Source organism: Tenrec ecaudatus, chromosome 1, assembly GCF_050624435.1.
Source record: "Tenrec ecaudatus isolate mTenEca1 chromosome 1, mTenEca1.hap1, whole genome shotgun sequence".
In the NCBI taxonomy this organism is placed as follows: domain Eukaryota; kingdom Metazoa; phylum Chordata; class Mammalia; order Afrosoricida; family Tenrecidae; genus Tenrec; species Tenrec ecaudatus.
Window position 1 is genome coordinate 7,215,896 of NC_134530.1, and position 26,491 is coordinate 7,242,386.

At 41.9% G+C, this 26,491-nt stretch overlaps 1 protein-coding gene across 1 annotated transcript; it reads right to left on the reverse strand.

Annotated features, from left to right (window-relative positions):
- Positions 1 to 6,536: 6,536 nt before the first annotated feature.
- LOC142446931 (vomeronasal type-2 receptor 116-like) lies at positions 6,537 to 16,254 on the reverse strand. The gene is made up of 5 exons (XM_075548937.1): positions 16,094 to 16,254; positions 13,308 to 13,599; positions 9,345 to 9,572; positions 7,881 to 8,004; positions 6,537 to 7,450 (listed from the first exon to the last, which is right to left on the reverse strand). Exons 1-5 carry the CDS (start codon positions 16,252 to 16,254, stop codon positions 6,537 to 6,539), a joined length of 1,719 nt encoding a protein of 572 aa, XP_075405052.1.
- Positions 16,255 to 26,491: the final 10,237 nt, after the last annotated feature.

Below are 26,491 nucleotides of genomic sequence, written 5' to 3' on the forward strand. Positions count from 1 at the left end.
TCCATGGGATGAATTTGCAAAATATAGAAATAATGTGCTCTGCCATCCAGTGGATGCTATTGGATAGTGTCCATTTGTCTAAAGATCTCTTTAAAATGTGAAAGATAAAAAGTTTCATTTTGAGAACTAAGGCACACTTGATGGCGGTCATGGTATTTTCAATCACCTCATATGCATGTAAACACTGTAGAAGGAATAACAAAGAACAAAATAGATGACTTCCGGGAAGATAGTGACTGAGTAACACATACCAGAGGGACTGTGCAGAAATCAGCCCAGAAAAGTTGCTAAGAGGCAAATTCAACACTGTTGGAGTGCAGGAGGAGCATCATAAAGATAAGTAGGCACAGTTCCACAAGGTTTTGAGGGACTGGGGTTTTGGCTTACCACAGTGGAGGCAGGCTTGGGTTTGACCTTATTCCCGGAAGGAGCCGGCATCATTTGGAGCTGGCGCAGGAGTTTTATCTCAACACAGCCACAGCTTGTCACGGCCTTGGTGCAGGTAATAAACCTTTGCAGCCCCTCGGGTAATGATCAGGGCTCAGCTATATTGTTACTTTTATTTCCCTCTCTTCTCTCTATCCCTCCACAGTCTCTGCGGGCTTAGTTATTTTTCTCCTCTTTGTCTCTTCCCTGTTCTCTCACACTCCACTGACTTAGCCTAGGGCAGGGGTCCATAAAGTATGACCCGTGGGCCTCGTGAAGACTGCCATGGACATTTATCTGGCCCTCTGGGTGTTTTTGCCCCGTTTGGCCTTTTACTTCAAAATAAGCTATGGGCAGGGTACATATGAATTTTTTCATAATTAAAAAAAAAAACTCTAGTCAGGCTCTCGAATGGGTCTGAGGGAGAGTGAACTGATGCCTTGTTTAAAAAGTTTGAGGTACCCTGAGCAAGGGCATTTACAACTTCCCCACACCCAGTTAGGTGAGCTCCACCCGGTGCAGGGTTGCCCTGGTATGGGAAAGCCAGGAATACCTCCACTATGGGATACTCCGCCCAACTTCTTACTTGGAAATTCCTGCCTGTGGGGTTGGGGGAGATTCTATTTTTCCTCTCTGGGACCATGTGAATGAGGGAACTACCTCCAGCCTAACATAGTGACTCACATGGCCTAAGGCAGCTCGTCCAACACTCATCAATGTTCCAAGATGCTGCAGGAACCTCTGCCCAACCTCTGCAGTGATCTGCCTGGCCAAGGCAATTCCACCCACCATTCGCTGTGCTCTACAACAGAGCAGGCAACTCACCAGCCTTCTGACAGGGAAGTCACAGGAGCATAAAGAGGTAGGCTAATTCCATAGTGAAATTAACAGTAGGCAGATCGAAGAAGCATTTATGAAAGTATCCCAGAGAGACAGTGCTCTTCCACTCCCTAGAAAATGGTATCTGACTCCTCTAAAACAAAGCAACACAAACAGCCATCAGCCCCAATGACCTCAACGAAAAAACCGGAGAAACAAAAGGCAATGGTAGAAGATGTCCTGGACATAACGACATCTATAGAAGAAGCAGGCATTGAGATGCCACAGAAAGAAAATTTCAGAATGCTGCTTGGAGTCATAAAGGATATGAGGGAAACAATACAGAAAAGGACGAAATGACAGAGGAGATAAAGTCCACATACCAAAGGGAAATAAAAAGAGCTTAGGGAGGAGATAACAAAATCCAGTAGCAGATACATGGACCTTGAGAATCGACGGAAGAAGCAGAGAACCGCACCAATGACTTGGAGGACAGCCAACCATACTTTAACAAACACAACCAAAAATTGAATAAGATCATTAGAGAAATGGAAGAAAACCTAAGAGCTATGTCTGATGCTATGAAGAGGAACAACATTAGAATTACTGGTTTACTGAAGGAATACACAGCAAAGAAGTTATCTGCAACAATAGTGAGAGGATTCTTATAGGAAAACATCCCCTGTTTAATGAATGAAAACCAGGCAATCATTCAGGAGGCTGAAATAACACCAGCTAGACTGAATCCCAAGAAGAAGACACCAGGGCACATAATAGTTAAACTATCCAATTTTGAGGAAAAGGAGAAAATCGTGAGAGCAACTAGGGAAAAAAACAATCACATATAAAGATTCCCAAATAAAAATATGCTCAGACCTATCAGCAGAATGTATGAAGAAGAGGAGAGATTGGAGTAACATATTCCAAAAATTGAAGGAAAACAATGCAAACCGAAGAATACTTTACCCAGCCAAATTATCGATCAAGATAGATGGAGAAATAAGAGTCTTCCCAGACAAGGAAAAACTCAAAGAATACGGTAGAAGAAACCCTGACCTACAAAAGATCCTTGCCGACCCAGTATGGGAAGAATAACAGCATTCACCAAGCATAAATAAGAGACCTCCACATACACATGCACAACACACCAATAAGATAGGAAGGTAGGAAAACACCCAACACAAAAGGTATAAGATAGCATCACAAAGTCCGCAGATGGATATAATAACCCAGAATATCAATGACCTGAACTCAGGCATTAAAAGACTGAGGCTAGCAGACTTGCTTAACAAACACCATCCATCAATCTGCTGACAACAGGAGACACATCACAAGGCTAAAAACAAAAATAGGCTGAGAATGAAAGGCTAGAGGAAGGTATACAAAGCAAACAGCAATTCAAAAATGCAGGAGTTGCAATCCTAATGTCGGATGAAATTGACCTCAAAGTGCAAACCATAAAAACAGATATAAGCTGGGACACTATATAATGCTCAAGGGAATGATAGACAAAGAACCACTAAGCATTGTAAACATATATTCCCTGAATGAGAGACCCATTGAATATGTCAACCAAACACTCCAAAAGATGAAAAAAGAAATCACAGCCTCAACAGTTATATTGGGTGACTTGAAAACACCACTCTCTGAGAAAAATAGATCACAGGGAAAGAAACTCAACAATGAGGAGCGTGATCTAAATTATACAGTTAGACAATTTGACCTGATAGACATTTACAGAGATTTTCATCCAAATATAAAATAATTCACATTTTTTCAAGCCCGCTGGGTACATATTTGAATATAGAACACATGCCCAAGTATAAGGAGAATCTACATAAATTTAAGCACATTGATATCACACAGACCACTTTCTCTGACCACTGTGCCATAAGACTGGACATCAACAGAAGGAAGACAAAAAAAACAAGAGCTAACAATTGGAGAATGAATAATTCTCTATTGCAAAAGGCGTGCACACTGGCACAGATCAGAGGTGAAATTAGGAATTTCTCCAAACCAAAGAAAATGAGAACACGCAGTATGAAAATTTATGGGACACAACCAAGGCAGTTATCAGAGGAAGTTTCATAGCAATGCATGCATACCTGAAAAAGGAAGAGAGACTCGTGATTGATATGCTGGCACACATTTTACAACAACTAGAGCAGAGTCAGCACGACAAATCCACTAATAGCTTTAGAAAAGACATAATAAAAATCAGGGCTGAGAATCAGGAGAGGGAAAATAAGAAAATCATGTAAAAAATATTGCTGCTAAATGTTGGTTCTTTGAAAGGATAAACAGAATCGACAGACCACTGGCAAACCTAACCAAAGAAAGGAGGGAACAAATTCCAATAGCATGAATGAGAGATGAAAGAGGGACAATAAAACAGACCCTAATGAAATCAAAATGATAATTACCCAATACTACGAAGGATTGTACTCCAAAGACTCAACAACTTGGAAGACTTGGAAAAACTCTTGGGAAAGCAATTCCTCCCTAGCCTATTCCTAAAGGGAGTCAAGAATCTCAGCAGACCCATAGCAATGGAAGAAACAGACCAGGTTATCAAGGGATTGCCAACAAAAATCCCCTGGACCAAATGGCTTCACGCGAGAATTTCACCAAGCATTTAGGGAAGAACTAACACCAATCCTACACAAGCTTTTCCAGAACATAGAAAAAGACGCCAACCTCCAGAACTCCTATGCAGCTAGTATAGCTCTGATACCAAAACTGGGCAAGGATCCCATAAGAATTGATAACATAGACCAATATCCCTAATGAACATCAATGCAAAAATCCTTAACAAAATATTGGCCAGTAGAACACAAAGTGTATTAAAAAAATAATTCACCACGACCAAGTGGGATTCATACTAGGAATGCAGAGATAGTACAACATACGAAAGATTGTTAGTATCATTCGCCACATTGACATGAAAAACTATAAGAAACACATGATAATATCGATAGATGCAAAAAAATAGGGCACTTGAGAAGATAGGAATGGAAGGAAAATTTCTCAAGACAATACAAGCTATATATGAAAAACCAAGAGCCAACATGGTAGTCAATGGAGAAAAGACTAATGCAATCCCACTGAAAAAGGGACCAGACAAAGATGGCCTTTTCTCCACTTTTATTTAATATCGTATTGGAAGTTTTAGCTAACAGCATAAGGCAAAGAAAAGCCATCAAGTATTCGTTTTGGGAAGGTAGATGAGAAACTATCGTTATTTGCACATAATATGATTTTATATATGGAAAATTCCAAAGGCTCCAAAAGGGGAGTACTAGACACAATAGAGGAGTTTGGCAGAGTGACAGGATACAAGCTCAACAAACATAACTTCACTGGACTGATATAAGTACATCAGCCTGTGAGATCATGAGGTGTTGAAGGGATCAGGTATCAGGCATCATTAGAACAAAAAATCATATCATTGTGAATAAGGGGAAGTGTGGAGTGGAGACTCAAAGCCCCTCATAGGCAATTGGACATCCCCTTACGGAAGAGTTGTGGGGAGGAGACAAACCAGTCAGGGTGCAGTGTAGCAACGATGAAACATACAACTTTCCTCTAGTTCTTAAATTCTTCTTCCACCACCACCCACCCCCTTGTCCACCTACTATCATGATCCAATTTTACCTTACAAATCTGGCTAAACCAGAGAAAATACACTGGTACAGATAGGAACTGGAAACACTGGGCATGCAGGGCAAATGATCCCTCAGGATGAGTGATGATACTGGGAGGGTGGAGGGTGGGTTGGGTGGAAAGGGAGAACCGATTACAAGGATCTACATATAATCTCTTCCCTGGGGGACAGACAACAGAAGAATGGGTGAAGGGAGATGTTGGACAGTGCAAGATATAACAAAACAATAATTTATGAACTATATGGGGTTCATGATGGAGGGGTGAACAGAAGGGAGGGGAAAATGCGGAACTGATGGCAGGGGCTTAAGTGGAGAGCAAATGTTTTGAGAATAATGAGGACAATGAATGCACAAATGAACTTTACACTACTCATGCATGGATGGATGATGATAAGAGCTGTATGAGGCCCGAATAAATTGATTTTAAAAATACTATATGACAGTTCTACTACAACTCATAACTTGGGAAGAACTCCATGAAAATAGATTTTACCTTGGTGATCAAACAAAAAAATACAAGTCTTTCTTATGAAGTCAAACATTGCCAATGACAAGTAGAACTAAAAACGCTCTGATATAAGGTTGAAATAAAAATATTGAGTACAATAAAATAAAACAAGAAAAAATAATTAATGCATGTAAGTTATAATGGTGGTGAAGAATAGCAAATAAACAAAGCACAGATATAGAAAAGAGGAATTTATTTTAAAGAAGTAGAGCCAGAATGTTCTTTAGAAGTGAGGCTAGGGAGAGTGCAGAGTGGAGACTCAAAGCCCATCTGAAGGGAACTGGACACCTCCTTACTGATGGGTCACTGGGAAATGAGGCAGTCAGGTTACAGTGTAGCAACGATGAAACTTAACACTTTCCTTTACTTCTTATATGCTTCCTCCGCCTACTATTATGATCCCAATTCTACCTTAAAATCTCGCTAGACCAGAGGATGTCCATTGGTACAGAAAGGAACTGGAACCACAGGGAATCCAGGACAGATGACCCCTTTGGGACCAATGGTGAGAGTAGCAATACATGGAGGGTGGAGAGAATGTGGGTTAGAAAGGGGGAACCGATTACAAGCATCTACGTATATTCTCCTCCCTGGGGGATGGACAACAGAAAAGTGGATGAAGGGAGATGTTGGAGAGTGTAAGATATGACAAAATAATAATAATTTATAAGCTATCAGGGATTCATGAGTGCGGAGGAGTAGGGAGGAGGGGGAAAATGAGGAGCTGATATTAAGGGCTCAAGTAGAAAGCAAATGTTTTGAGAATGATGATGGTAACAAATGTACAAATGTGTTTGACACAGTGGATATATGTATGGATTGTGATAAGAATTGTACGAGCCAAGAATAAAATGATTTTTTTAAGTGAGGATGGAAAGCCTTTATCACATGTACTTTGGACTTGTTCACAAGAAGTACCAGTCTCTAGAGAAGGACTAGGTGTTCCATAGAGCAAAAGTTCTGCAAAAACAGAGGGAGACCCAGAATGAGATGAATCAGTGGCTGCTACAGTTGTGATGGTGCAGGAGAGAGAAGTGTTCTGTTCCATTGTACCAAGGGTCTCTATGAATAGGAACCAATCACATAGAAACTAAACAGAAAAAAGTAATCTTTGGTCACTTTTCCTCAAAGCATGTTTTATTCCATAACCATTTGGATGTGTTCCTATCTGGATGTAGGAAAATGACATAGCACTTTGGGGCAAAGATGCAGCCTAGAAGCCCCACACTGGAGGCTAAGATGGAGAAGATCTCCACAGCCACCATGACTTTACCCTGGCTGCTGTGGTAGACAGGGAGGAAGGTCACCCAGACACTGCAGAACACCAGCATGCTGAAGGTCAGGAACTTGGCCTCATTGAAGGTGTCAGGCAGATTCCTGGCCTGGTAAGCCAAGAAAAATGTCCCCAGGGCCAAGAAGCCCAGGAATCCCAGGACACAGTAGAAAGCAGTGACTGAACCCTTGTCACACACGATGATGATGTGTCTGGGCTCTGAGTGTGTGTCTGTGTCCATAAAAGGGGGAGAGGTTCCCAGCCAGACCCCACAGATAATCAGTTGAATCATGGAGCAGATAGGAACCACAGCATTAGAAGCCCCAGACAGCAGCAACCGCCTCACGGTTCTTCCAGGGGTCAAGGCCTTGAATGCCAGGATCACAGTGATGGTTTTGGCCAAAACAGCGGAAACAGCCACAGTGAACACAACTCCGAAGGTGATTTGCCGGAGGATGCAGGTGGCTGTGTCGGGACGGCCAATGAAGAGTAAGGAGCAGAGGAAGCAGAGGAGGAGGGAGAGGAGCAGGACATAGCTGAGGGTCCGGTTGTTGGCCTTGACTATGGCGGAGTCTCGATGCTTCACAAAGACCCACAAGACCACTGCTGTGATGACAGAGAAGCCCAGGGCTGTACAGGCCAGAGCCATCCCCAAGGGATCGTCATAAGCCAGGAAGACCACTATTTTGGGCAGACAGCGGTTCCTCTCCATGTTGGGATACTCACTTTGAGGACACTCCATACATGTGTCACTATCTGGTGAGAAAAGTGATATGGAGTTTAAAGAAAGAAAGAAACGACATGATTCAAAGCTTAGATTGTGCTGGGTAAAAAGAATTGGGTGTTGAAATTGTCATCTTCACCTTATCTGGCAACTCCCTATTTCTTTGTATCAACCAAATAGCAGCACTCTATGAAGAATATGTCACCTTTCAAAATAGACTTTGTCAGTGGCTTTTGAGTGGACTTCATTCATGGTGCCCCATGAGGGCAGAACAAAAGTGAACTCCAGGTGGTTTTCTGTAACTTTGAACACGTGGACATAGATTGGCAAATCTGTCTTCTGAGCTACCTTTTGGGAAAACTCAGAATGGACTCTGGTGCTTCCCTCTTTGTGCCGCCCAGGGGCTCCAGGAGGCTGCTTAGAAGTGAGAGAAGCTGACTGTTGTATTGTGTCAATTCCTACCTGTTTGATTAGCTATTTCTCCCTCTGGACATGCAATACAATCAAAGCAACAAATAGGCTTCCAATCCTGAGTTATTTTCATGAATCCCGGGTCACAGCTATTGCTACACACCGAGTGAGGGGTCTGTAAGAAAGAAATCAAGTATAATAGTTCACTAGTCTTGTGTGAATTGATCATATTACCTTACAATGTGATCAAAGAGCATAACAAGGGTTTGTTGTTATTTCATAAACCTGACTCATAAGGGCTCGAATGATCCTGCATCACAATGACACTACTCCTATAACACACAGTAGAACAGCCCCTTCAGGATCCACGTCTGTATTCTTTAAGAAAGCCAATCAACAGGGCTTCCTGTGTTGGAGCCAATGTAGGTTCCTATCACCATCCTTTCCGTTAGCATCCAAGATGCTAACTGTTGCATCCCCAGCATTATAATACATAAAAACTTATTTTTGAGATTCCCTACAAACTTTGAGCCTGCTGAGAGCAAACAGTGAGGTCAAGCACAATCACAATCGGATACAAGTTCAATAGAATAAAATTTATTTTTCCAAGGAAAAAGGAAATGAGGACATTTTATTTGATTTTTATATACATGCCATCATATGTCAAGGTCACCAGGATACATTCTGTCCTAGTCAGGTTCACGTAAGGCCCTACAACAATGGGCACAAGCATAGAAACAACTGTGAGGATGCACAGGACCGAGAGAGCAGGTTTCCTTCTATTGTACACGTGGTTGCTGTGGGTTGGAACAGACTCAATGGTACCTGTCAATGACAACTAGGCCATGGGGACACAAAGTATTTTTAGTCAACTACTCACTGAAAGGTGGGATGTCTGAATGAAGCCACCTAGAATCACCCCAGAAAGCAGGAGATCTACTTCCTTAAAGATTAGAGTCAAGGAAACTCTATGGGATTCAGAATAGACATGACTCAGAATTAACTGTTCAGTAATGGCTTTGAGGTTTGTTTTTTGTAATTCGGTAGGAGGTCATGGCTGTCAAACAATAAACCAAAAGCGATGAATACTCTCTCAACTTATCTGAGCTATAGGTAAATTGAATCTATAAAGCCGTTCATATTGCTCTATCATTAGTCTCACTGTGTTCAAGTTTTATATATATATATAACATTTCTATATTATATGTATACCTCAATTTTATTCTGACAAGTGGTGGCACAAGCACTCAATACTAACAAAACCAATGATGACAAAGAAGAACGTTGGACCACCTGCCTCTGTTCACATCACAGCCCAGAAACCCCAGGGAGCAATTCTACACTGTAGCACATGGGTTTGCCTTAATTCAAAGTGTTCCTTCATAGCCCTTAGAAAGCAAACAAAAAACTTAGACTATATTACTCAATACAAATTTTATAATCAGTTAAGTGGCCACAGAATTATTCTCATGTCTTGTTTCTGCTTTGGGATATAAATGAAGAATTCATCCAAACCTCTGTGAATCCAAAGGGCCATTCTATCAGCTCCTCCTGGATCATCAAACCTGGCCCACTTCGATGCTGGGGGGTGAACTCTCCGACTTTCATGGATAGGCAAAGACCACCAGGAAAATTCAGAAAGTTCATAATCTCATATCGTGACACACAGTTTCTGTTCTCATTCAGGGACACATGTTCTCCAGCACTGTTTTCCAGATAAGCGTCTTTTAAGAAGGGGTGGAGCTAAAGGAGCAAAATCATTAATAGAGATGCACATGGACATCAGAGACAACAAACTCAGGTGTGAACTAAAGATATGTGGAATGGCTAAGCAGTGACACAGGTTTCCTCATCCGTGTGTCCATGTCCCTTTCTGAACAGGTATCATCCCAGGATGTTCACTGACTGTTCTGCGTGTTCCAGGAAGAGCACTCTACCTGCCCCAGATCAATACAAACTTCAACCCATAACAATTACGCAAGTGTGACCCCCAACAACCCTATGCGCTAAGGGACTTGAACAGCAACATCTGCTTTTCTTGTTCACGCTTGCCAGGCTGTTAGGGGGGTTTGGTCTTACCACAGTGCGGCGGAGGAAGTTAGAATCACCAACTTTTAGGCTAGTAGTCTACAGAAAATCAAACAATTTGTGTTACCTGGGCCTCAGGAGTAATTTATGTAACCATTCCAGAAAATGTCACTTCCATTGACTCTATTGGGAATTAAGAGCATCAACCACAGTCATGGGTTTTCCTAGGGCTCCTGAAGAGATTCATCAAATGCAGGAAGAGACAAAGGTTCCTTGTCAATAAACAGTTGACCGTAGATACATGATTCCTTTCTGGAGTTTTAATTCCATTCGTCTCTATGTCTATTATGGTCCTGGCTGCTGTGATGGTTCAGCACCGGGCTGCTATCCCCATGGTTGGCAGTTCAAATCCACTAGCAGCTCTGAGCAAGAAAGACTGGACTTTCTACTTCCATAAATACTTACAGTTTCATAAACCCACAGAGGGTCACTTGAGTCAGCATTGACTCAATGGTAGTGAGTTGAGATGTATCTATTATCATATTTGGTGGCTTGCATCCCATTCACCTCCATGTGGATTATTGTACTGACAGACTTTCTCCCACCCACCAGAAAAGAAATTCATTGCCAGCCAGTGATTCAAGTGCATTCTCAGAAAATCCAGTGTTGTCAAGTCAAATCTGACTCACAGTGACCCTAGAAATCAGCATAGAATTGCACCTCTGAATTGTTGATGCTATAACTGATTAAAGAAGTCCAAAGCTCATCTTTCTCTATCAGGCAGCGTAGTGGTTTCTATTGCTGACCTTGTAGTTAGCAGCGAAACACATAACCCACTATGCCTCTGGGTTCCTGCTCACATCCATGGCAATCCCATATAGGGTTTGCGAGGTGGCAAATCTGTATAAGAACATGTACCTTTGCATTCCTTCTATGCACGGACAGGTGGATTTGAACCACCTGTGCTTGGTTCCATACCTCTATTGCATGATTTCAAATTAGGAAATATTAATCATCCCTTAATCTTGAATATTGCAATAGATGACCAAAATCAAACTCACTGCCATCATGTCAATGCTAAATCATAATGACGGTACTGTTTACAGGAGGAGAAATCTCAGTCTTTATCATGCTGCTGGTTTCAAATTGCTGACCATGTGGTTTGCAGCCCAACAGTATCCACTATGCCGCCAAGGTAGAATCATAAAATTTTAACTCAATAAATTAAATCTCATACACTTATCAGCCCTTAATATGAATCACTTCCAGAAGACGTTTTACCTGCCAAGGGAGAAGCGCAGGGTGTTCTGCTTCCATCTGGGAGCTAGTTTCCTTGCCCATGAAAACCATGTCATGCAGGGCACGGGCCACCAGGTGGACAGCGTTATATAGATCATTGGTGGATTTCATGACGGTCGTGTCTATTTTATGCTCAGTCACTGACTCCAAGGAGGCATTGGGTGGGCACTCATGAATTTCCCCATGAACAGTTCCTGCAAGTGAGCACCGAGAAGCGGAGAGCCAGTATTTGGTAAGGAAAATGTCTTCTGGGTACTTGAAAGGAGTCACTGTCCTAAGAAAGTGTTTGAAACCAGGTATCTCAGCGTTCGGGTGTGAAAAGAAAAGAGTCCCATGGAAAATATCTAACAAATGAAAAATTGAAATCAAAGAAAAATCCAACTGGGATGTAATGATCCATATCTTGTGGGTCATAAAATTATAGTCATCTATCAAAGCCATAGTTAGTAATGTACTGATCTCACCATAAATGATGAATGCATTTGCAGATGAGTCCAGGACTCTTGGGAGGTAGTTCGCATCTCTTGGGCTGTATATTATCTTGGTCACAGGGATTTTTTCTATGAGTGCCACACAGACACCTCTGATGGTCATCTCTTTTCGAAGGTCCCAAAGGAACTGTTCCCCTTTTGGGTCATCTGGCACTAATATACTAACCCATGTCCATCCAAAATGGATCAATAAGGAGACAATGCCCGAGGCCAGACAACTGTGATTGAGGGAAATTTGATAGAGAGAGGAAAACTGGTCCTTAGTTTTCAACAAAGGATCAAAAGTGCTGTAGGATATCTGGATCAAAAGAGAGAAATAGTCCATGTGAGTTCTCAGAAGCAAAGTTAAAACAGAACTGTAGTTAAGCATGATGCTGACTCATAGTGATTCACGTGCACAAAGCAGAGCTGCACTCCACTGACTGTGCATCACTGTGACCATCGGAAGCAGAGAGTCAGGGACTCCATAGGTCGTGTGAGTGGGGAAATGAACTTAGACTTGGAGTAACACAGAGCAGGACAGCCGCACAGGGTTTTCTAGGCTGTATCTTAATGGGAGCAGATGACAATGTCTTTCTCCCAGGAAGGAGCTAATACGTTGAAACTGCTGACCTTTCAGTTAGCAGCTTAGGCCCTAGCAGCTGCATGAACAAGCAGGGCTCCTTTAGCCAACCTTACACAGCTGAATAGAACTCTGTGGGTGTGAAGCAATATTCAGAATTAGATTTACTGGGTTCTGACTCTATTATGTGTAGCTGAATGACATCAGACAAGTTCAATATCTAGTGTGCATCACAGTTTGCACATTTCTAATAGCTAACCTAACCATCGTGCCTTGTCATTTCCTTAATATTGGGACTGAGTGTGTTAGTATATGAATCACATTTTGAAGTGTGCTAAGGATAAAATTGTATTCTCTCATAATATGTGTGGGTCCTGACACACCTGTGGACCCAATCGGTTTTAGAAATCAGGTTGTCTCCTATGTTAATTAGCCCAAATCTGCAGGCCTTGTCCTAAGCCTGTCACTGCTCAGTGTTGTAAAAACCAGCACAGACACACATGCACAAACACAAATGTGGGGAAATGATCCCATGTAATGACAGAAAAGGAATCAAGGAACAAATACTGAAGAGAGACAAGGACCACCCCCCAGAGTGACAGAGCGAGAACCTCACTCTAGGTTCAGGGACCTCAATTCAGATTCGAGCCTCTAGTGTGAGAAAGAAACATCTATATTTTAAAATCCCCCCTTGGCGGCATTTGTTCCCAGTGCACCAAGTAACGAAGGCAATGCCCACCCACCACAGCACGGGGTTGGATGTCACTATTTTAAGTGGAAGATGAAATAAGTAACTTAATGAAGGGCTCATGGAATGAATCCTTCCACTCCCCCGTTGTTACCATTCGGCCTAGTCCAGATAGCTAGTTTGCACGTCTGAGAGGATCTGAGCAGCAGAATTTCTGGAATTCAGTTTGACTTGGCCCAGTAGCAAGAGCAGTCTCTGGTACATCCGTTCCTGTCCCAGTTTTCATCTCACAATAATTATTTCAACTCATTTAAAAGCAATGGGCAGTACCTATGTCCCTCTTCTCTTCCACTTACGTGGCCAGAGAACCAAACTGAGGAAGGAAAGGTCCACTCCCACAGCGCCCGTACCTGTGGGGTCCTGTAGAGCTCCAGCAGTGCCCCGGCTTGCTCCAAGAACTCAGAGGGGATTCCTGCAATGACCGCCATGTTCTTGGTGTGTGACTGGCAGGTGTAATTAGGGATGGGGGGCTCCTTATCTGACAGCCATCCGAGGACGCTCTCCAGGGTTCTGACAACACTAGGAAAGGCATTGTAGAGCCTGACGCCCAGGGATATGTTGGGGAGCAGGAGGGGATTCCTGTTAATCTCCTCAATGGCAAAACGAAATATCAGAGCGTAACCATAATTTTGGAAGTTGAACCTGGACAAGGCCAAAAAATAAATGCACTTTAGATATAAAAGCTATGCACTTCAAATCTTAAACAGGCTTACATTTATTGTGCTACACAGATGTTATTTCTTTTTAAAAAATTAAAGGTTTGTACCAAGTCTGCATTGATCAGGTCCAACAACAAGGTTTTCCAAGAGTGTGTGCTCATTTCATTTCTCTGTGCCACCTTGTTATAAGTCTCACCACAGTCTAACCTGTTCCTGGTGGCATGACATTCTCAGTAAGTTACAGTCTGTTGTCAACACAAAATTGATTATGCACTAGGAAGCAAAAAGGAAAAATATAGAGTGACTCGCTGTATTGAGGTGTTTTGATTCAGAATCTGCAGTATCTACAAGGCATGATGGTCACGAACCAAGAGGACATATTGAGAGGTTTTCCCTGAGATGTCAGTGCACATAAAATGTTGTGCTTCTAGCTTTGGGAACTCAGCTTATGTGCATGCTGTTCCTAAAGCACCAGCAGGTTCAGACCTAAAATCCCAGCCTGGGAGCAGAGAGAAAGATTTCCTAGGTGAGTTAATATTAAAAACACATGAGTTCATTGGGGAGAAGGGATGACAAAGGAAGTCATTCACTTGCATTTGTGTTTACATGTCAAAGGCTGATTTTTGGAGTTGACCCAACAAGCAGTGGGTTAGGAACCTGGGAAGTAAAGAACTCTATGAAGCAAAGGTTTGTGATCCACACGATGCAGCCTGGAAGGCAGGGCAGGGAAGCCAACAGAGAAAGCTTGGAGGAAGAACAGCCTCAGGACGGCAAGGAATCATCTGAATTTCCTTGTTGAAGATTTCCACCGTCAGACAGCACTGGAACCAGCTCTACATGAACAACGCTTTGATTCTGACGACCTCCTGCCCCTTGTGCAAACACTCTGCTTATCCTCCAGGTTGTTCCACCATTCTTGACTTCAACTCGGTGACCCCTCAACTTCTCCACTACACCTCTGAGTTGCCATTATCAATCTGATTTCACAACATAGCTCATTACAAGAGCACATTGCTCAAGACAGACTTTCTTTAATTATAAAGATTAATCATGTCTTTTTCTTTTATTGCATTCAATGAGGATTCAGAGGACATTTTAGGTTTAAGAATTAAAGGTTAAAGATTTTATCAAGGCAATAGTTGGAGGGGTTCACTCCACCTCCATGGCTCCAGAGAGCATCCTCAGAATTTTTGACAAACACATATCTGATACAGTTTGCTTCACAATCTTAAGGGACAGGTCACCAGAATCAGAGAAATTTCAACAAAAGACATGACATAGTCATAGTCAGTGCTGATGACACAATAAGCAAGAGAGCAGTTCACGTGTTTTCACCTTAGCAAAGGTTCTGCTTCTACATTTAGCTGACATCTGTTTTCTTCCCAACCCCACAGAATCCTCCTACAGATTCAAAGTCTCTTCAAGTTTCCATCCCTGACAGGGACACGTTGCCCAGTAAGCAGGGAACACAGGCTTCCTTATGTTTCCTTCCTGATCTATGGTGCTCACTGACACTGCATTCTTCATATGCGGGGACCTGCGTGCATCAGTCCACTGCAGATCAGTAAGGAAGCATCAGGAAGCCTAGGCCGGCCTTGCTTGTCAGGGACTCTGTCCCTGGCCGTGTGGAGAAAAGCAGTCTGAAAACACAGAGAAACCTGCCAACCGGTGCTCTCCATCCCGTCCTTTGACTCTCTCTGACAGCTCTATAGAGGACATGAGGACCTTGCTGCAGAGACAGGTACAGAGATCTCCCTGAGAGGGCACCTTGATGGCTTCTCCCAGAAATCTGTATTTTAATGACTTTCCTTTAGCACTAAATTCCTGCCCAGATTTTAATATTTTGAAATCCAGGGAGTCTAACACCTCCCACATCCCACGTTGGGAATAGGACAGGGTCTATGGGTCACTGTGGTGGGGATGTTAAGCCCTTGGTTGACACACAGCTAAGCAAAGTGTGAGGCACAAATCTACGAAGCAGAGCCATGGAAGGACTGCCTGGGGATGCGCTTCTCTGGAAAATGCCCCCAAGGAGCGGGTTCTACTCTGCAGCGCACGGGCTTGCAGAAGTCAGAATGTTTCCACAGCAGCAAGTTTGGGTTTTGTACAGGGAGGGTCATGGTTTCTACTCTGAAGAAAAATAATCCAGAGATAAAAAGGGGCAAAAAGATTCAAAATGGGGACTAGAATAAAGAGAGAACATCAGGTTTAGTGCAGTGTGGCGTCAATGACAATAAGGGTCATCCTCCAGAGACAGGGAGTCAGTGGCTGCAGCAAAGGGCAGAAACCAACTCAGGACCAAGAATGAGGTGCAGGTCCCCCCGCATTTCATTCCGCTGCTCATGAGGTCACCCATGGCCATATCAGACTCAAAGTCATGCAAACAAGGAGAGGGAAGAACTTATGAATCACAGCCCGGGGAGGCTCTCTATGCAGCTTTCATGTCCCCATTCACACTCAGACACACAGAGACTTACACATCAAATGTCACATTTTCCCTTGGACTGGTCACAAAATATTTCCACTGGGCTTCTGAGTCATGAACCACCGTGTAGAGAGGGAGAAAGCCCCCAAGCACCAGATCCCCGTCCGTGTAGACACTGGGCTGCATGCACTGGTAGCAGTCATTAAAGCTCATGGTGGGTTCCTGAGGAGGAAACTGGCAGAGCAGAAGCAGAAAGAGCAGAGAGAGCATCCCAGCCACAACTCACCGCCTGAGGCAGAGCTCTGAGTCCCTGGTGAACGGGGAGAACTGGAGACTGGACAATCCGCCTTCCACAGGGAAAGGCCGTAGCTGTGCAGGACACTGATGAGATGCTCTCTCCCTCAGCCACGGAGACAAGACTGGCAGTTGCTCAGCAGGAGGGCAGTGCTGGACGCAGAGAGCTCCAGATATATATTCGTCTGCCCTCAGTGCCTCTGTGACCCCAGGTGCCGTGTCCTGCTCTTTCTCTCACTCCCTCTGGACAGTCCCAAATGGTCACTTCTCAGGGTAAGAACACCTGGGCCCCATCCTGCCCTGGGGCTCGACATCTGAGACCTGACCACAGTGTAAAAACAGGGTTGAAAAACAAGGTCTCAAGAGTTCAGGTTAATTAGACAAGCATGTGGCCTTGAGCGCGGTGTTCTTTGAAGCATCTCTATGGAATCAAACTCAGAAGAGCAACTCTGGGGACTTTTCGCAGGAAACTTGAGGGACAGTGCGTTCATGTGAATGGGGAGGATCGTAATGGGAAATGGTTTAGGACGGTCTCTCAACTCAAAGTGTATCATCCATTACACTCACTGACTTGTATGTGGAGAAGCTGCTGAATGCATGTGTGTTTTGCGGTGTGTGTTCTCAACAATCACAAATAAAATAATGCTACTAAAGAAAGACATATTTGATCTCCTTATTCTACTGATGGCTCCAGGAATCCCATCAGGCATGACGGAGAGCAAATATCTAGGAAGCACCTCATGCAGGTCTGGGTTCATCCAACCTGACTACAATGGTGTTTCTGGACAGAAGCTGAGCGTTGTGGTATCAATGAGTGGGGAATTCAGTCACATGGTCTCCTCAGGATTCCTTGTAGCGCTCAAGGAACAGGGTCCTGCAGAAGTCAAGGATGTAGCTGGCCAGGCCAAAGTGGCCCACAAGAGCACTATAGCCACCTTTTCCTTCTTTGTTCCGTTTTATAAAATCATTTTATTGGGGTTTAGCACAACTCTTATCACCATGCATACATCCATTCATTGTGTCAAGCACATTTGTAAATTTGTTGCCATCATCATTTTCTTTCTACTTGAGTCCTTGGTATCAGATCCTCATTTTTTTCTCTTTTTCTTCCACCTTCCTTTCCACACAAATCCTTGATAATTTATAATTTTTTTCATTCTTACACTGTCTGATGTATCCCTTCATTCACTTTTCTGTTGTTTGTCCTCCAGGCAGGGCTTATATGTAAATCATTGTGATTGGTTCCCCCTTTATCCTTCACCTTCCCCTGCTCTCATTATTGGCCCTGGGGGGTTTTTCTGTCCTGGATTCCCTATGTTTCCAGCTCTTATCTGTACCCGTGTACATCCCCTGGTCTAGCTGTATTTGTAAGGTAGAATTGGGGTCATAAGAGCGGAGGGCCGGGGAGGGGGGTGAGAGAGGCGGGGAGGAAGCATTAAAGAAATAGAGGAAAGGTGTAAGTTTCATTGGTGCTATACTGCACCCTGCATGACTCGTCTCTTCCCTGCGACCTTTCTGTAAGGTGGTGTCCAGTTGCCTACAGATGTGCTTTGGGTCTCCACTCCCCACTCCCCCTCATTCACAATAATTGATTTGGTGTTCTTTGATGCCTGATACCTGGTCCTATCAACACCTCATGATCACACAGGCTGGTGTGCTTCTATTATGTGGGCTTTGGTGTTTCTCAGCGAGATGGTCACTTGTTTATCTTCACTCTTTTAAGAGCCCAGATGCTTTATCTTTTGATAGCCAGGCACCATCAGCTTTCTTCACCACATTTGCTTATGCACCAGCCTTTGTCTTCAGCAACCGTGTGGGGAAGGTAGACAACATGGAATTCCAGTTTAATAGTACAAAGTGTTCTTGCACTGAGGGAGTACTTGAGTAGGGGCCCAATGTTCATCTGCTAACTTAATACTACACCTATAAATATATGCACATATATCTATTTCCCCATCATCATATATAAAGATATTTACATATATGTACATGCCTGTACTTAGACCTCTATAAATGTCCTTTACCCCCCACAGTTCTTTGCTCTATATCCTTTTCCTTTCCTCTCATCCCACAATCATGTTCAGCCTTCATTTGGCTTTCAGTAATTCCTGTCATTTACATTGCCCTTGATTGTACACTACAAGGGCTCCTACACCCTAACAACCATTGATTTTGGATCACTTGTTGGCCCCCTGTCCCTGGGTTTGTTAACACCCACTTCCTTTCCCCTGCTTCCCCCTCTCCCATGTCCCTCTGGAACCAGCGGTCCTGTTATTTTTTCCTCCAGATCATTTATCCCACCTATCTTACCTAGATAGACCTTCAGAGATAATAATGTTCCCAGAAAACAAGATAGAGAAAAACAAAGCAACAAAACAATATAACAAGAGCACAAAGCCAAGAAGTCAACTAAAGGATGACTAGAAAAACAAGGGTAAACAACTGAAGGATGAAAAACATCTTCTGTGACTCAAATGTTTACTGACCCAGATTAGAGAGAAGTTTGGGCAGTTTCTAGAAACTAATGAGATTGAGGTTACAATGTACCAAAACCTATGGTACACAGCAAGAACCTTATCAGAGGAAGTTTGACAGCAATTAATGCATATATGAAAAAGGAAGAGAGACTTGTGACTGATATGCTATCACAAAACATCCATCAACTAGAACAGAGTCAAGAGAAGACTTCCACTAGCAAAAGGAAATAAATAATAGCAATCAGATCAGAGTTAAAGGAGTGGGAAGGCAAGAGACAATGCAAAATATCAATGCAACAAAAAAGTGGTTCTTTGAAAGGATCAATAGTATCAAAAGACAACTGGCACATTAACACAAAGAAATGAAGGAGCAAACATAAATAGGCAGTAAGAGTAGTGAAACTGGAGAAATCATAATAGACCCCAAACAAGATTAAAAGGATAATCACAAAGTATTATGAAAGCCTGTATTGTAATAAATTCAACAATGTGGACGACATGGGCAAATACTTGGAAAAACAATCTATCCCTAGATTATCCCAGACAGATGTCAAAAACCTTAACAGACCCATAGCAGAACTAAAAATAGATATGGTTATCAAGAAACTACCAAGGAAAATGTTCCTGGACCAGATGGCTTCACAGGAGAATTCTACCAAACATTTGGGGAAGAGTTGACACCGATCTTCTACAAATTATTCCAGAGCATAGAAAAAGATGGCAAGCTCCTAAACCCATTCTATGAAGCCAGTATATCTTTGATACCCAAACAGAGAAAGTATCCCACAGGAATACAGGAATAGCGAACCTCAGACAGAAATCTCTAATGAACACAGATGCAAAAATCCTTAACATAAAATGGGCCGATAGAATACAAAAGTATATAAAACATAACATACATCATGATCAGGTGGGATTCATTCCAGGAATGCAGGACTGGTTCAACATTCAAAAGTTCATCAACAAAATCCATCACATTGATAGGAAAAAGTATAAGAACCACATGATAATATTGATAGATGAAGAAAAACATATGATAACATCCAACAATATTCCTAATTAAGACACTCAAGAAGATAGGAAAGGAAAGAAAATTCCTCAAGTTAATACAAGTGATTTAGTCAATAACCAACCTCATAGTCAATGGAGAAGAGAAAAACAATCCAACTGAAAAAAGGAACCAGATAAAGTTTCCCTTTCTTCCGATTTTCGTTCAGCATTATTCTGGAGGTCATAGCTAACAACATAAGGCAGCAGAAGGGAATTACAGTTATATGGCTGGAGAAGAGGAGATGAAATAATTTCTATTTGCAGACATCATGATTATATATATTGAACACCCCCCCCCCCAAAGCGCCACAACAGGAGTACTGGCAGTGATAGAGCAATAAGGAAGAGTGGCAGGATATAAGATCACCAAACAGAAGGCTATTGGTTTGTTATATACATTAGACAAAACCACGGAAGAGGACATCAAGAAAGCCGTACCCTTCACAATAATCAATAAGAAATTGAAATATCATGGAATAAATCAAACCAGAAAAACAAGGAGAACTATAGAACTCTACTACAGGAAACAAAAAGAGACTTCCACAAATGAAAGAATATCTCATGCATCGGAAGACTCATCGAGTAAAGATGTAAATCTTACCTAAGGAACTATATAAATTTAACATTATCAAAATTAAAATACCAAGAACCTTCTTCAAAGGATTGGAAAAACTGACCATCAATTTCCTATGGAGAGGGAAGGAGCCCAGAATTAGCAGAGAACTCAAGAAAGACAATGCTGGGGTGCTTGCTTTACCCGACTTTTAACACCTCTGATACAGCCACAGTGGCCAAAACAGTGTGCTACTGGCACAATGACACATGCTCAGACCAATGAAAAATAACAGAAATGCAGAAATAAAACCATCAGGATATAGACAACTGATCTTCCACAAGGGCTAGAAGGGCATCAAGTTGGGTGTGGATACCCTCTTTAACAAGTGGTAGTGGAAACAATGGATATCTACATGTACAAAAATGAAACAAGACACTTACCTCACCCCATGCAAATGAACAAACTCAAAGTGGATCACACAATTAGATGAAAAGCCATAAAATATCAGTACCATCAACTAAGGAATCAGGACAAATCTAAGAATCTTAGCACAGGGAATACACAGGCTAACTGAAATAGGGAAGGCTACACACACAGATGTACCTGAAATCAACAAGTGGGATATACTAATGTCATTATGAAAGCTTTAACTGAACAAGAAATCATAACTTTCATTAATATAAATGCACCAAATGGAAAAGAAGGAAAGCATATAAATCAAATTCTTATAGAAAGGAAGAGAAAAACAGATCAAGTTATACAATACTGGGAGACTTCAAGGCATCCATTTCAACTAGAGATTGATCAACTCTAAAAAAAACCAACAAAGATACGGAAAAAAAGAGTCAACTTGATCTCAGATATATGTAGAACACCTCAGCAACAAAAATTCCTTTCACTTACTTCTCTAGCATTTATTTTAGATCACAAAAGAAGCATCCACAAATTTAAAAACATTGATATATTACAAACCAGCATGTCAGATCACAATGCCATCAATTTAGAGATCAACCATAGAACGATTAACTCCAAAAATCATAATACACGGAAATTGAAAATTAAAAACTGGGAGCTAGGGAAGATGCATTGTATATACACATCAAAAGAGTTCATGAAAACAGTCAACAGACAACCCCTAGATTGGAAAAAATACTCAGTGATAATATATCACATAAAGGGATAACCTCCAAAATTTACAGAAAACTACACTAGCTTAACAAAAAATATATAAATAAGACAGTTAAAAATGGACACATGACACAAGTAGACAATTTACCAAATGGGACATCCACGTGGCCAGCAACCATGTGAAGACACCTTCACATTCATTAGCAATAAGAGAAATACAAATAAAAACACACTTTTAGCAAAATCAATGAAGAAAGGAATAAAAGTGTTGGAGAGTATGTGGAGATATCAAGAAGCGATCACCTTGCTGGTAGGACTGTAGAATTGTACCACCATTAAGGTAATCAGTATGGCAGATCTTTAAACAAATGCAAAAACAAATATCTTGTGACCCAGCAAGCTCTCTACTGGATATATGCCTTAAAAAAATAAGGAATACAATAAGAACAGGCATATGCACATCTATGTTTACGGTAGTAGTTTCCATAATGTCAAAGTCTCAAAACAACCAAAATCCTCTATTATAGAGGAAATGATGAACAAACTAAATTTCATACGTACACTGAAGATTATGTTTTAAAACAAAGTAAACTGAGAACGGTCTTATCCGCTGCAAGACACGGACAAAGCTAGAGAACATTATGCTGAGCTAACTTGGCCAATCTTACATAGGTAAATATCTAATAACACCATTATTATAAGGAAAAACAAAGAAATGTAGCTTACACAAGAAGAGACAAAGCTTTGATGGCTACGAGATGCAGAGACAAGGGCCTGGGAAGAGCAGCGAGAGGGGAGGGATAGGATAATGAAAACAAGGGAGGATGGCTGAGTTTGGGGTAGAGGGGGAGAAAGAAGCAAAGAGATAGAATGCTAACAGGGTATGACTGTTGATTTCATTTTTTGAGATGGGCTATGTAAATACATACAATGTGCTACTTTAAAACACAAAACATAATGAACTAATTTGTAAAAATCCCACCGGATTCTTGATCCCTTCAACTGCAAAAAATTGTCTGAGTGAAGGGAAAAATAAAATTAAAGGAAAACTGCAATGGACTTGGAGTCTTTAGTGACAGGTTCATTTCCAGCAAACAAAAAGGAAACTAAACGACATATTGCATGGGGCAAACTTTCAAACTTTACAAATAAAGTGCTCTGCCATCCAGTGGCATTAAGACCCACAGCAACACTACTAGACACAGTACATTTGCCCAAAGAACTCTTTAAAATGTGAAAGAGGAAAGGTTTCATTCTGAGGACTAAGGTGCACGCGATGCGAGCCATGATGTTTGCAAGCATGTAACAACTGGAGAAGCAATCAAACAGGATAGAAATAATTGATCCATGTGAATCTTGTTGTTGGGGAAGAATAGCAAATAAACAAATGACAGCCATAGAAAAGGGGAAATTATTTCAAAGAAGTACAGCCAGCATGCTCCTTAGAAGTGAGGATGGAAAGCCTTTATCTCATGTACTTTGGCCTTGCTAACAGAAGTACCAGTCTCTAGAGAACTACCTTGCAGAGTACATTAGATGGCCAAAATCACACTCACTGCCATCGTGTCAATCTAAGTCATGATGACTTCACTGTTTACAGGAGGAGAAAGCTCCGTCTTTGTCTTGCTGATGGTTTCAAACTGCTGACCAGGTGGTTCACATCCCAAAGGTAACCACTATATAACCAAGGTGGATTAATTACTACAGAGGTGAGTGGGAACTCAAAAGCCCTCTGCAGAGTATCTTATCAGACCAAGCTGCTGACAGATCTGCTCTAGCCGAAGGCAGAGGCCTTTGTAATCTTGATTATGCTAGATGGAACTCTATACGTGGCCAGTTGATCTCCCTATCGACACGACCTGAATTTGTCCTGCATACAAGTGTGTCTTAGTTGTTCCATGATAGGAATTTCTTCCCTGGCCTTTTGAATGTTAATGGGGGTCTCCTCCCTCTATGGTTTATATCTATTTTTGTCTTTATCCTAATATGATCTTACCCATACCACCTTAGTGAGTTTCTTTTTCATTGTTTTCTGGTGAGTTTCTCAGCTGTGCAACACAGGACAAATGGATGTACACAGATAATAACTGATACAAAGTGTTCTACGGAATGCAATGGTTGGGGATGGGTGATCGAGAGGGAAAGGGTGTTTCAGGAGTAAAACATGAAGCCAGGAGGGGGGAAGATGTGATTGGCAGAGCTATGCTCACCACAAGAAAACCCACAAAATGACCCTGGGTTGCTCAGACACCCCATTTCACATTCCAGTCTTCAAGCTTGGCCTCCTTCCCCATAAACCTGGTGATCACACAGTGAGCTCTTTTTGTGGGTGATCCTATATCTGTGCCATCTTCCCAGAAGTCTCAGCTTTTTAAGTCTCTTTTGTATGGTTGGTTTACTTTTTCTGAGGAGACAGAAGTAAACGGAGTTAAGAGGAAGTGCAGGTAGTATATATCATTCTATCACAGGTATCTGAGGTATGTGGGCACTTGATTAGAAAGTTATGTATTTGGAGTTGGGGGAAAATGGAGACCGGAAAGGACTCGCCCATCCGGAGCTCCTGCTGCCAGACCAGAAAACTGGGAGGTAAAGCGAGGGAAAAAGTTAGGTGGAGTCCTGAAATTAGATCTAGGGTAACAGGGTCTCTCCTCAAACTCCTTTTTTTGTGTGGAATTTCCACTCACAAAACAAATCAAGAACGCTCTAAAGTGTTTTAGCTTTGGCGAGCCCGCGGTCGCCGGCTGTGCCCTTGCCTGGAACAGCAATTTCTGCAGGTGGTTTCCCGAGGGGGGCAGAATCCCAGACATGAGTGGAACTCCACTATGGAGCTCTCTGCGCAGTTGGCTGCTTTGAGCTCACGGCCTGGGGAGTGGTGGCAGCGCGCAGCCATAACTTAGAGTAGAAGAAATAGCAGATATTTACCTCAGGTTGATTGCGGTGTGGGCGAAAATAGGCGGAAAGTCGGGAATCCAGGGAGCAAATTTAGTTTCAATTGGCCAAGAAGGAGACAACTCACCTGATAAGCTGGATCTTCTCCTCCGGTGACCAGCCTGACAGCGTCCAAATAGGAGCACATCACAAGCATAATTTTTAAAAAGGTTGATATTTACATTATTGGTATAAAACTCAAAACCAAATCTGGTTGCTCAGCTCCTAGGAGCACATAGGTGGGAGGCCCTTAACATCAGTTAGCATAAGAGAAAACTTAGCTAAGGAATGCCGGAACAGTCAACCAGCTCTCAGGTATATCTAGACCTCCTCACCAACAAAGTCCGTTCACTTTCTTCTCCAGCGTTTATGGTAGCTATTCTACAACAGATCATATTTTAGGTTACAAAAGAAGCATCTGTAATTTAAAAACATTGAGACAGTACAAATCATCATGTCAGATCTCAAGACCATACATTTAGAAATCTACCATAGAATGATCAACTACAAAAATTATAATACATGGAAATTGATCATAAAAAACTGGGACTTACTGAAAATGCATTATGTATACACATCAAATGATTTCATGAAAACCGTCACCAGAGAACCCCTAGACTGGGAAAAATACTCAGTGATAATACATCAGATAAACTACAACATCTTAACCACAAAAATATAATTAAGACAGGCAAAAGAGGACACATGACCTGAATAGAAAATTTACCAAATTGGACTTCGAGGTGACCAACTACCTTATGAGGAAACAGTCACTTTCATTAGCAATGAGAGAAATACAAATTAAAAGCGTGCTTTTGTGGGAAGTCGATGAAAGCAGGAACAGTAAGTGCTGGAGAGGGTATGGGAATCGACGTGCGGTCGCATTGCTGGTAGGGCTGGAGAACTGTACCGCCACTAAGGAAAGCAGTATGGCGCTCCTTCAAACAAATGCAAGGACAAATGCCTTGTGACCCAGCCATTCCTCTACTGGGCATATACATGAAGACATAAAGAATACAACATGAGCAGGCATGTGCACACCTATGTTTATTGCAGCACTGTCCATAATGTCTAAGTCTCAAAACCACCAAAATCACTGTCATAGAGGAAAGGATGAACAAACTGGGTTACACAGGAGCAAGGGATTATTGTGCTTAAAGAAACCAACTAATTGAAAACTCTCTTCTATGCTGCAAGGCATGGACAAACCTAGAGAGCATTATGCTGCAATAACTTGGTCAATCTTACATAGGGAAGGATATAATGACACCATTAATATACGGAAAAATAAAGCAATGCGGATTACAAAAGAACAGACAAGGCTTTGATGGCTCTGAGATGGCCAGGGACAAACAAAGAGCAGGAAGATGGGAGGGATAGGCTACTCTGAAGGAGAAGGGAGGATAGAGGGGGAGAGGGGGAAAGAAGCAAATAGAGAGAGGGCTAACAGGGTCTTACTGTTGATTTCATTTCTTGAGATGCGCTGTGTAAATATATACAGTGTGCTCTTTTAAAAATAAAACATGATTAATCAATTGGTAAGTACCCCACCAGATTCCTAATCCCTTAAGCTGCAATAATAGGCTGAGTGTGGAAAATAAATAAATAAAAGGAAAATTGAAATGGACTTGGAGTCTTCACTGGCACACAGGTTCAATTCCAGAAAAAGAAATAGAAACACAAGACATATTGCATAAGGTAAAATTTCAAAAATATAGCAACAAACAATGTGCTCTGCCATCCAATAGATTAAAACCCATAGCAACTCTATAAGACAGAGGACATTTTCCAAACCATCTCTTTGAAATGTGATAAAGGTTCATTTTGAGAACTAAGGTGCACTTGATGGGAGCTGTAGTAGTGTTAATCACCTCATTTTCATGGAAAGACTGGAGAAGGAATAAAAAAGAACAACATAATTGATACATGTAAATAATATTGTTGGTGAAGAATAGCGAATAAAACAAGGACAGCCATAGAAAAGAGAAAACTGTTTGAAAGAAGTACGTCCAGCATG

Excerpts from the sequence above, each read along its gene's own strand:
- LOC142446931 (XM_075548937.1), bottom strand. The coding sequence starts at position 16,254 with ATGAGCTTTAATGACTGCTACCAGTGCATGCAGCCCAGTGTCTACACG. Across the intron at positions 8,005-9,344 it reads GGCCCTTTGGATTCACAGAG|ACCCCTCACTCGGTGTGTAG; the intron begins GTTTGGATGAAT and ends TCTTTCTTACAG. Across the intron at positions 7,451-7,880 it reads AGAAATAGCTAATCAAACAG|ATAGTGACACATGTATGGAG; the intron begins GTAGGAATTGAC and ends TTTTCTCACCAG.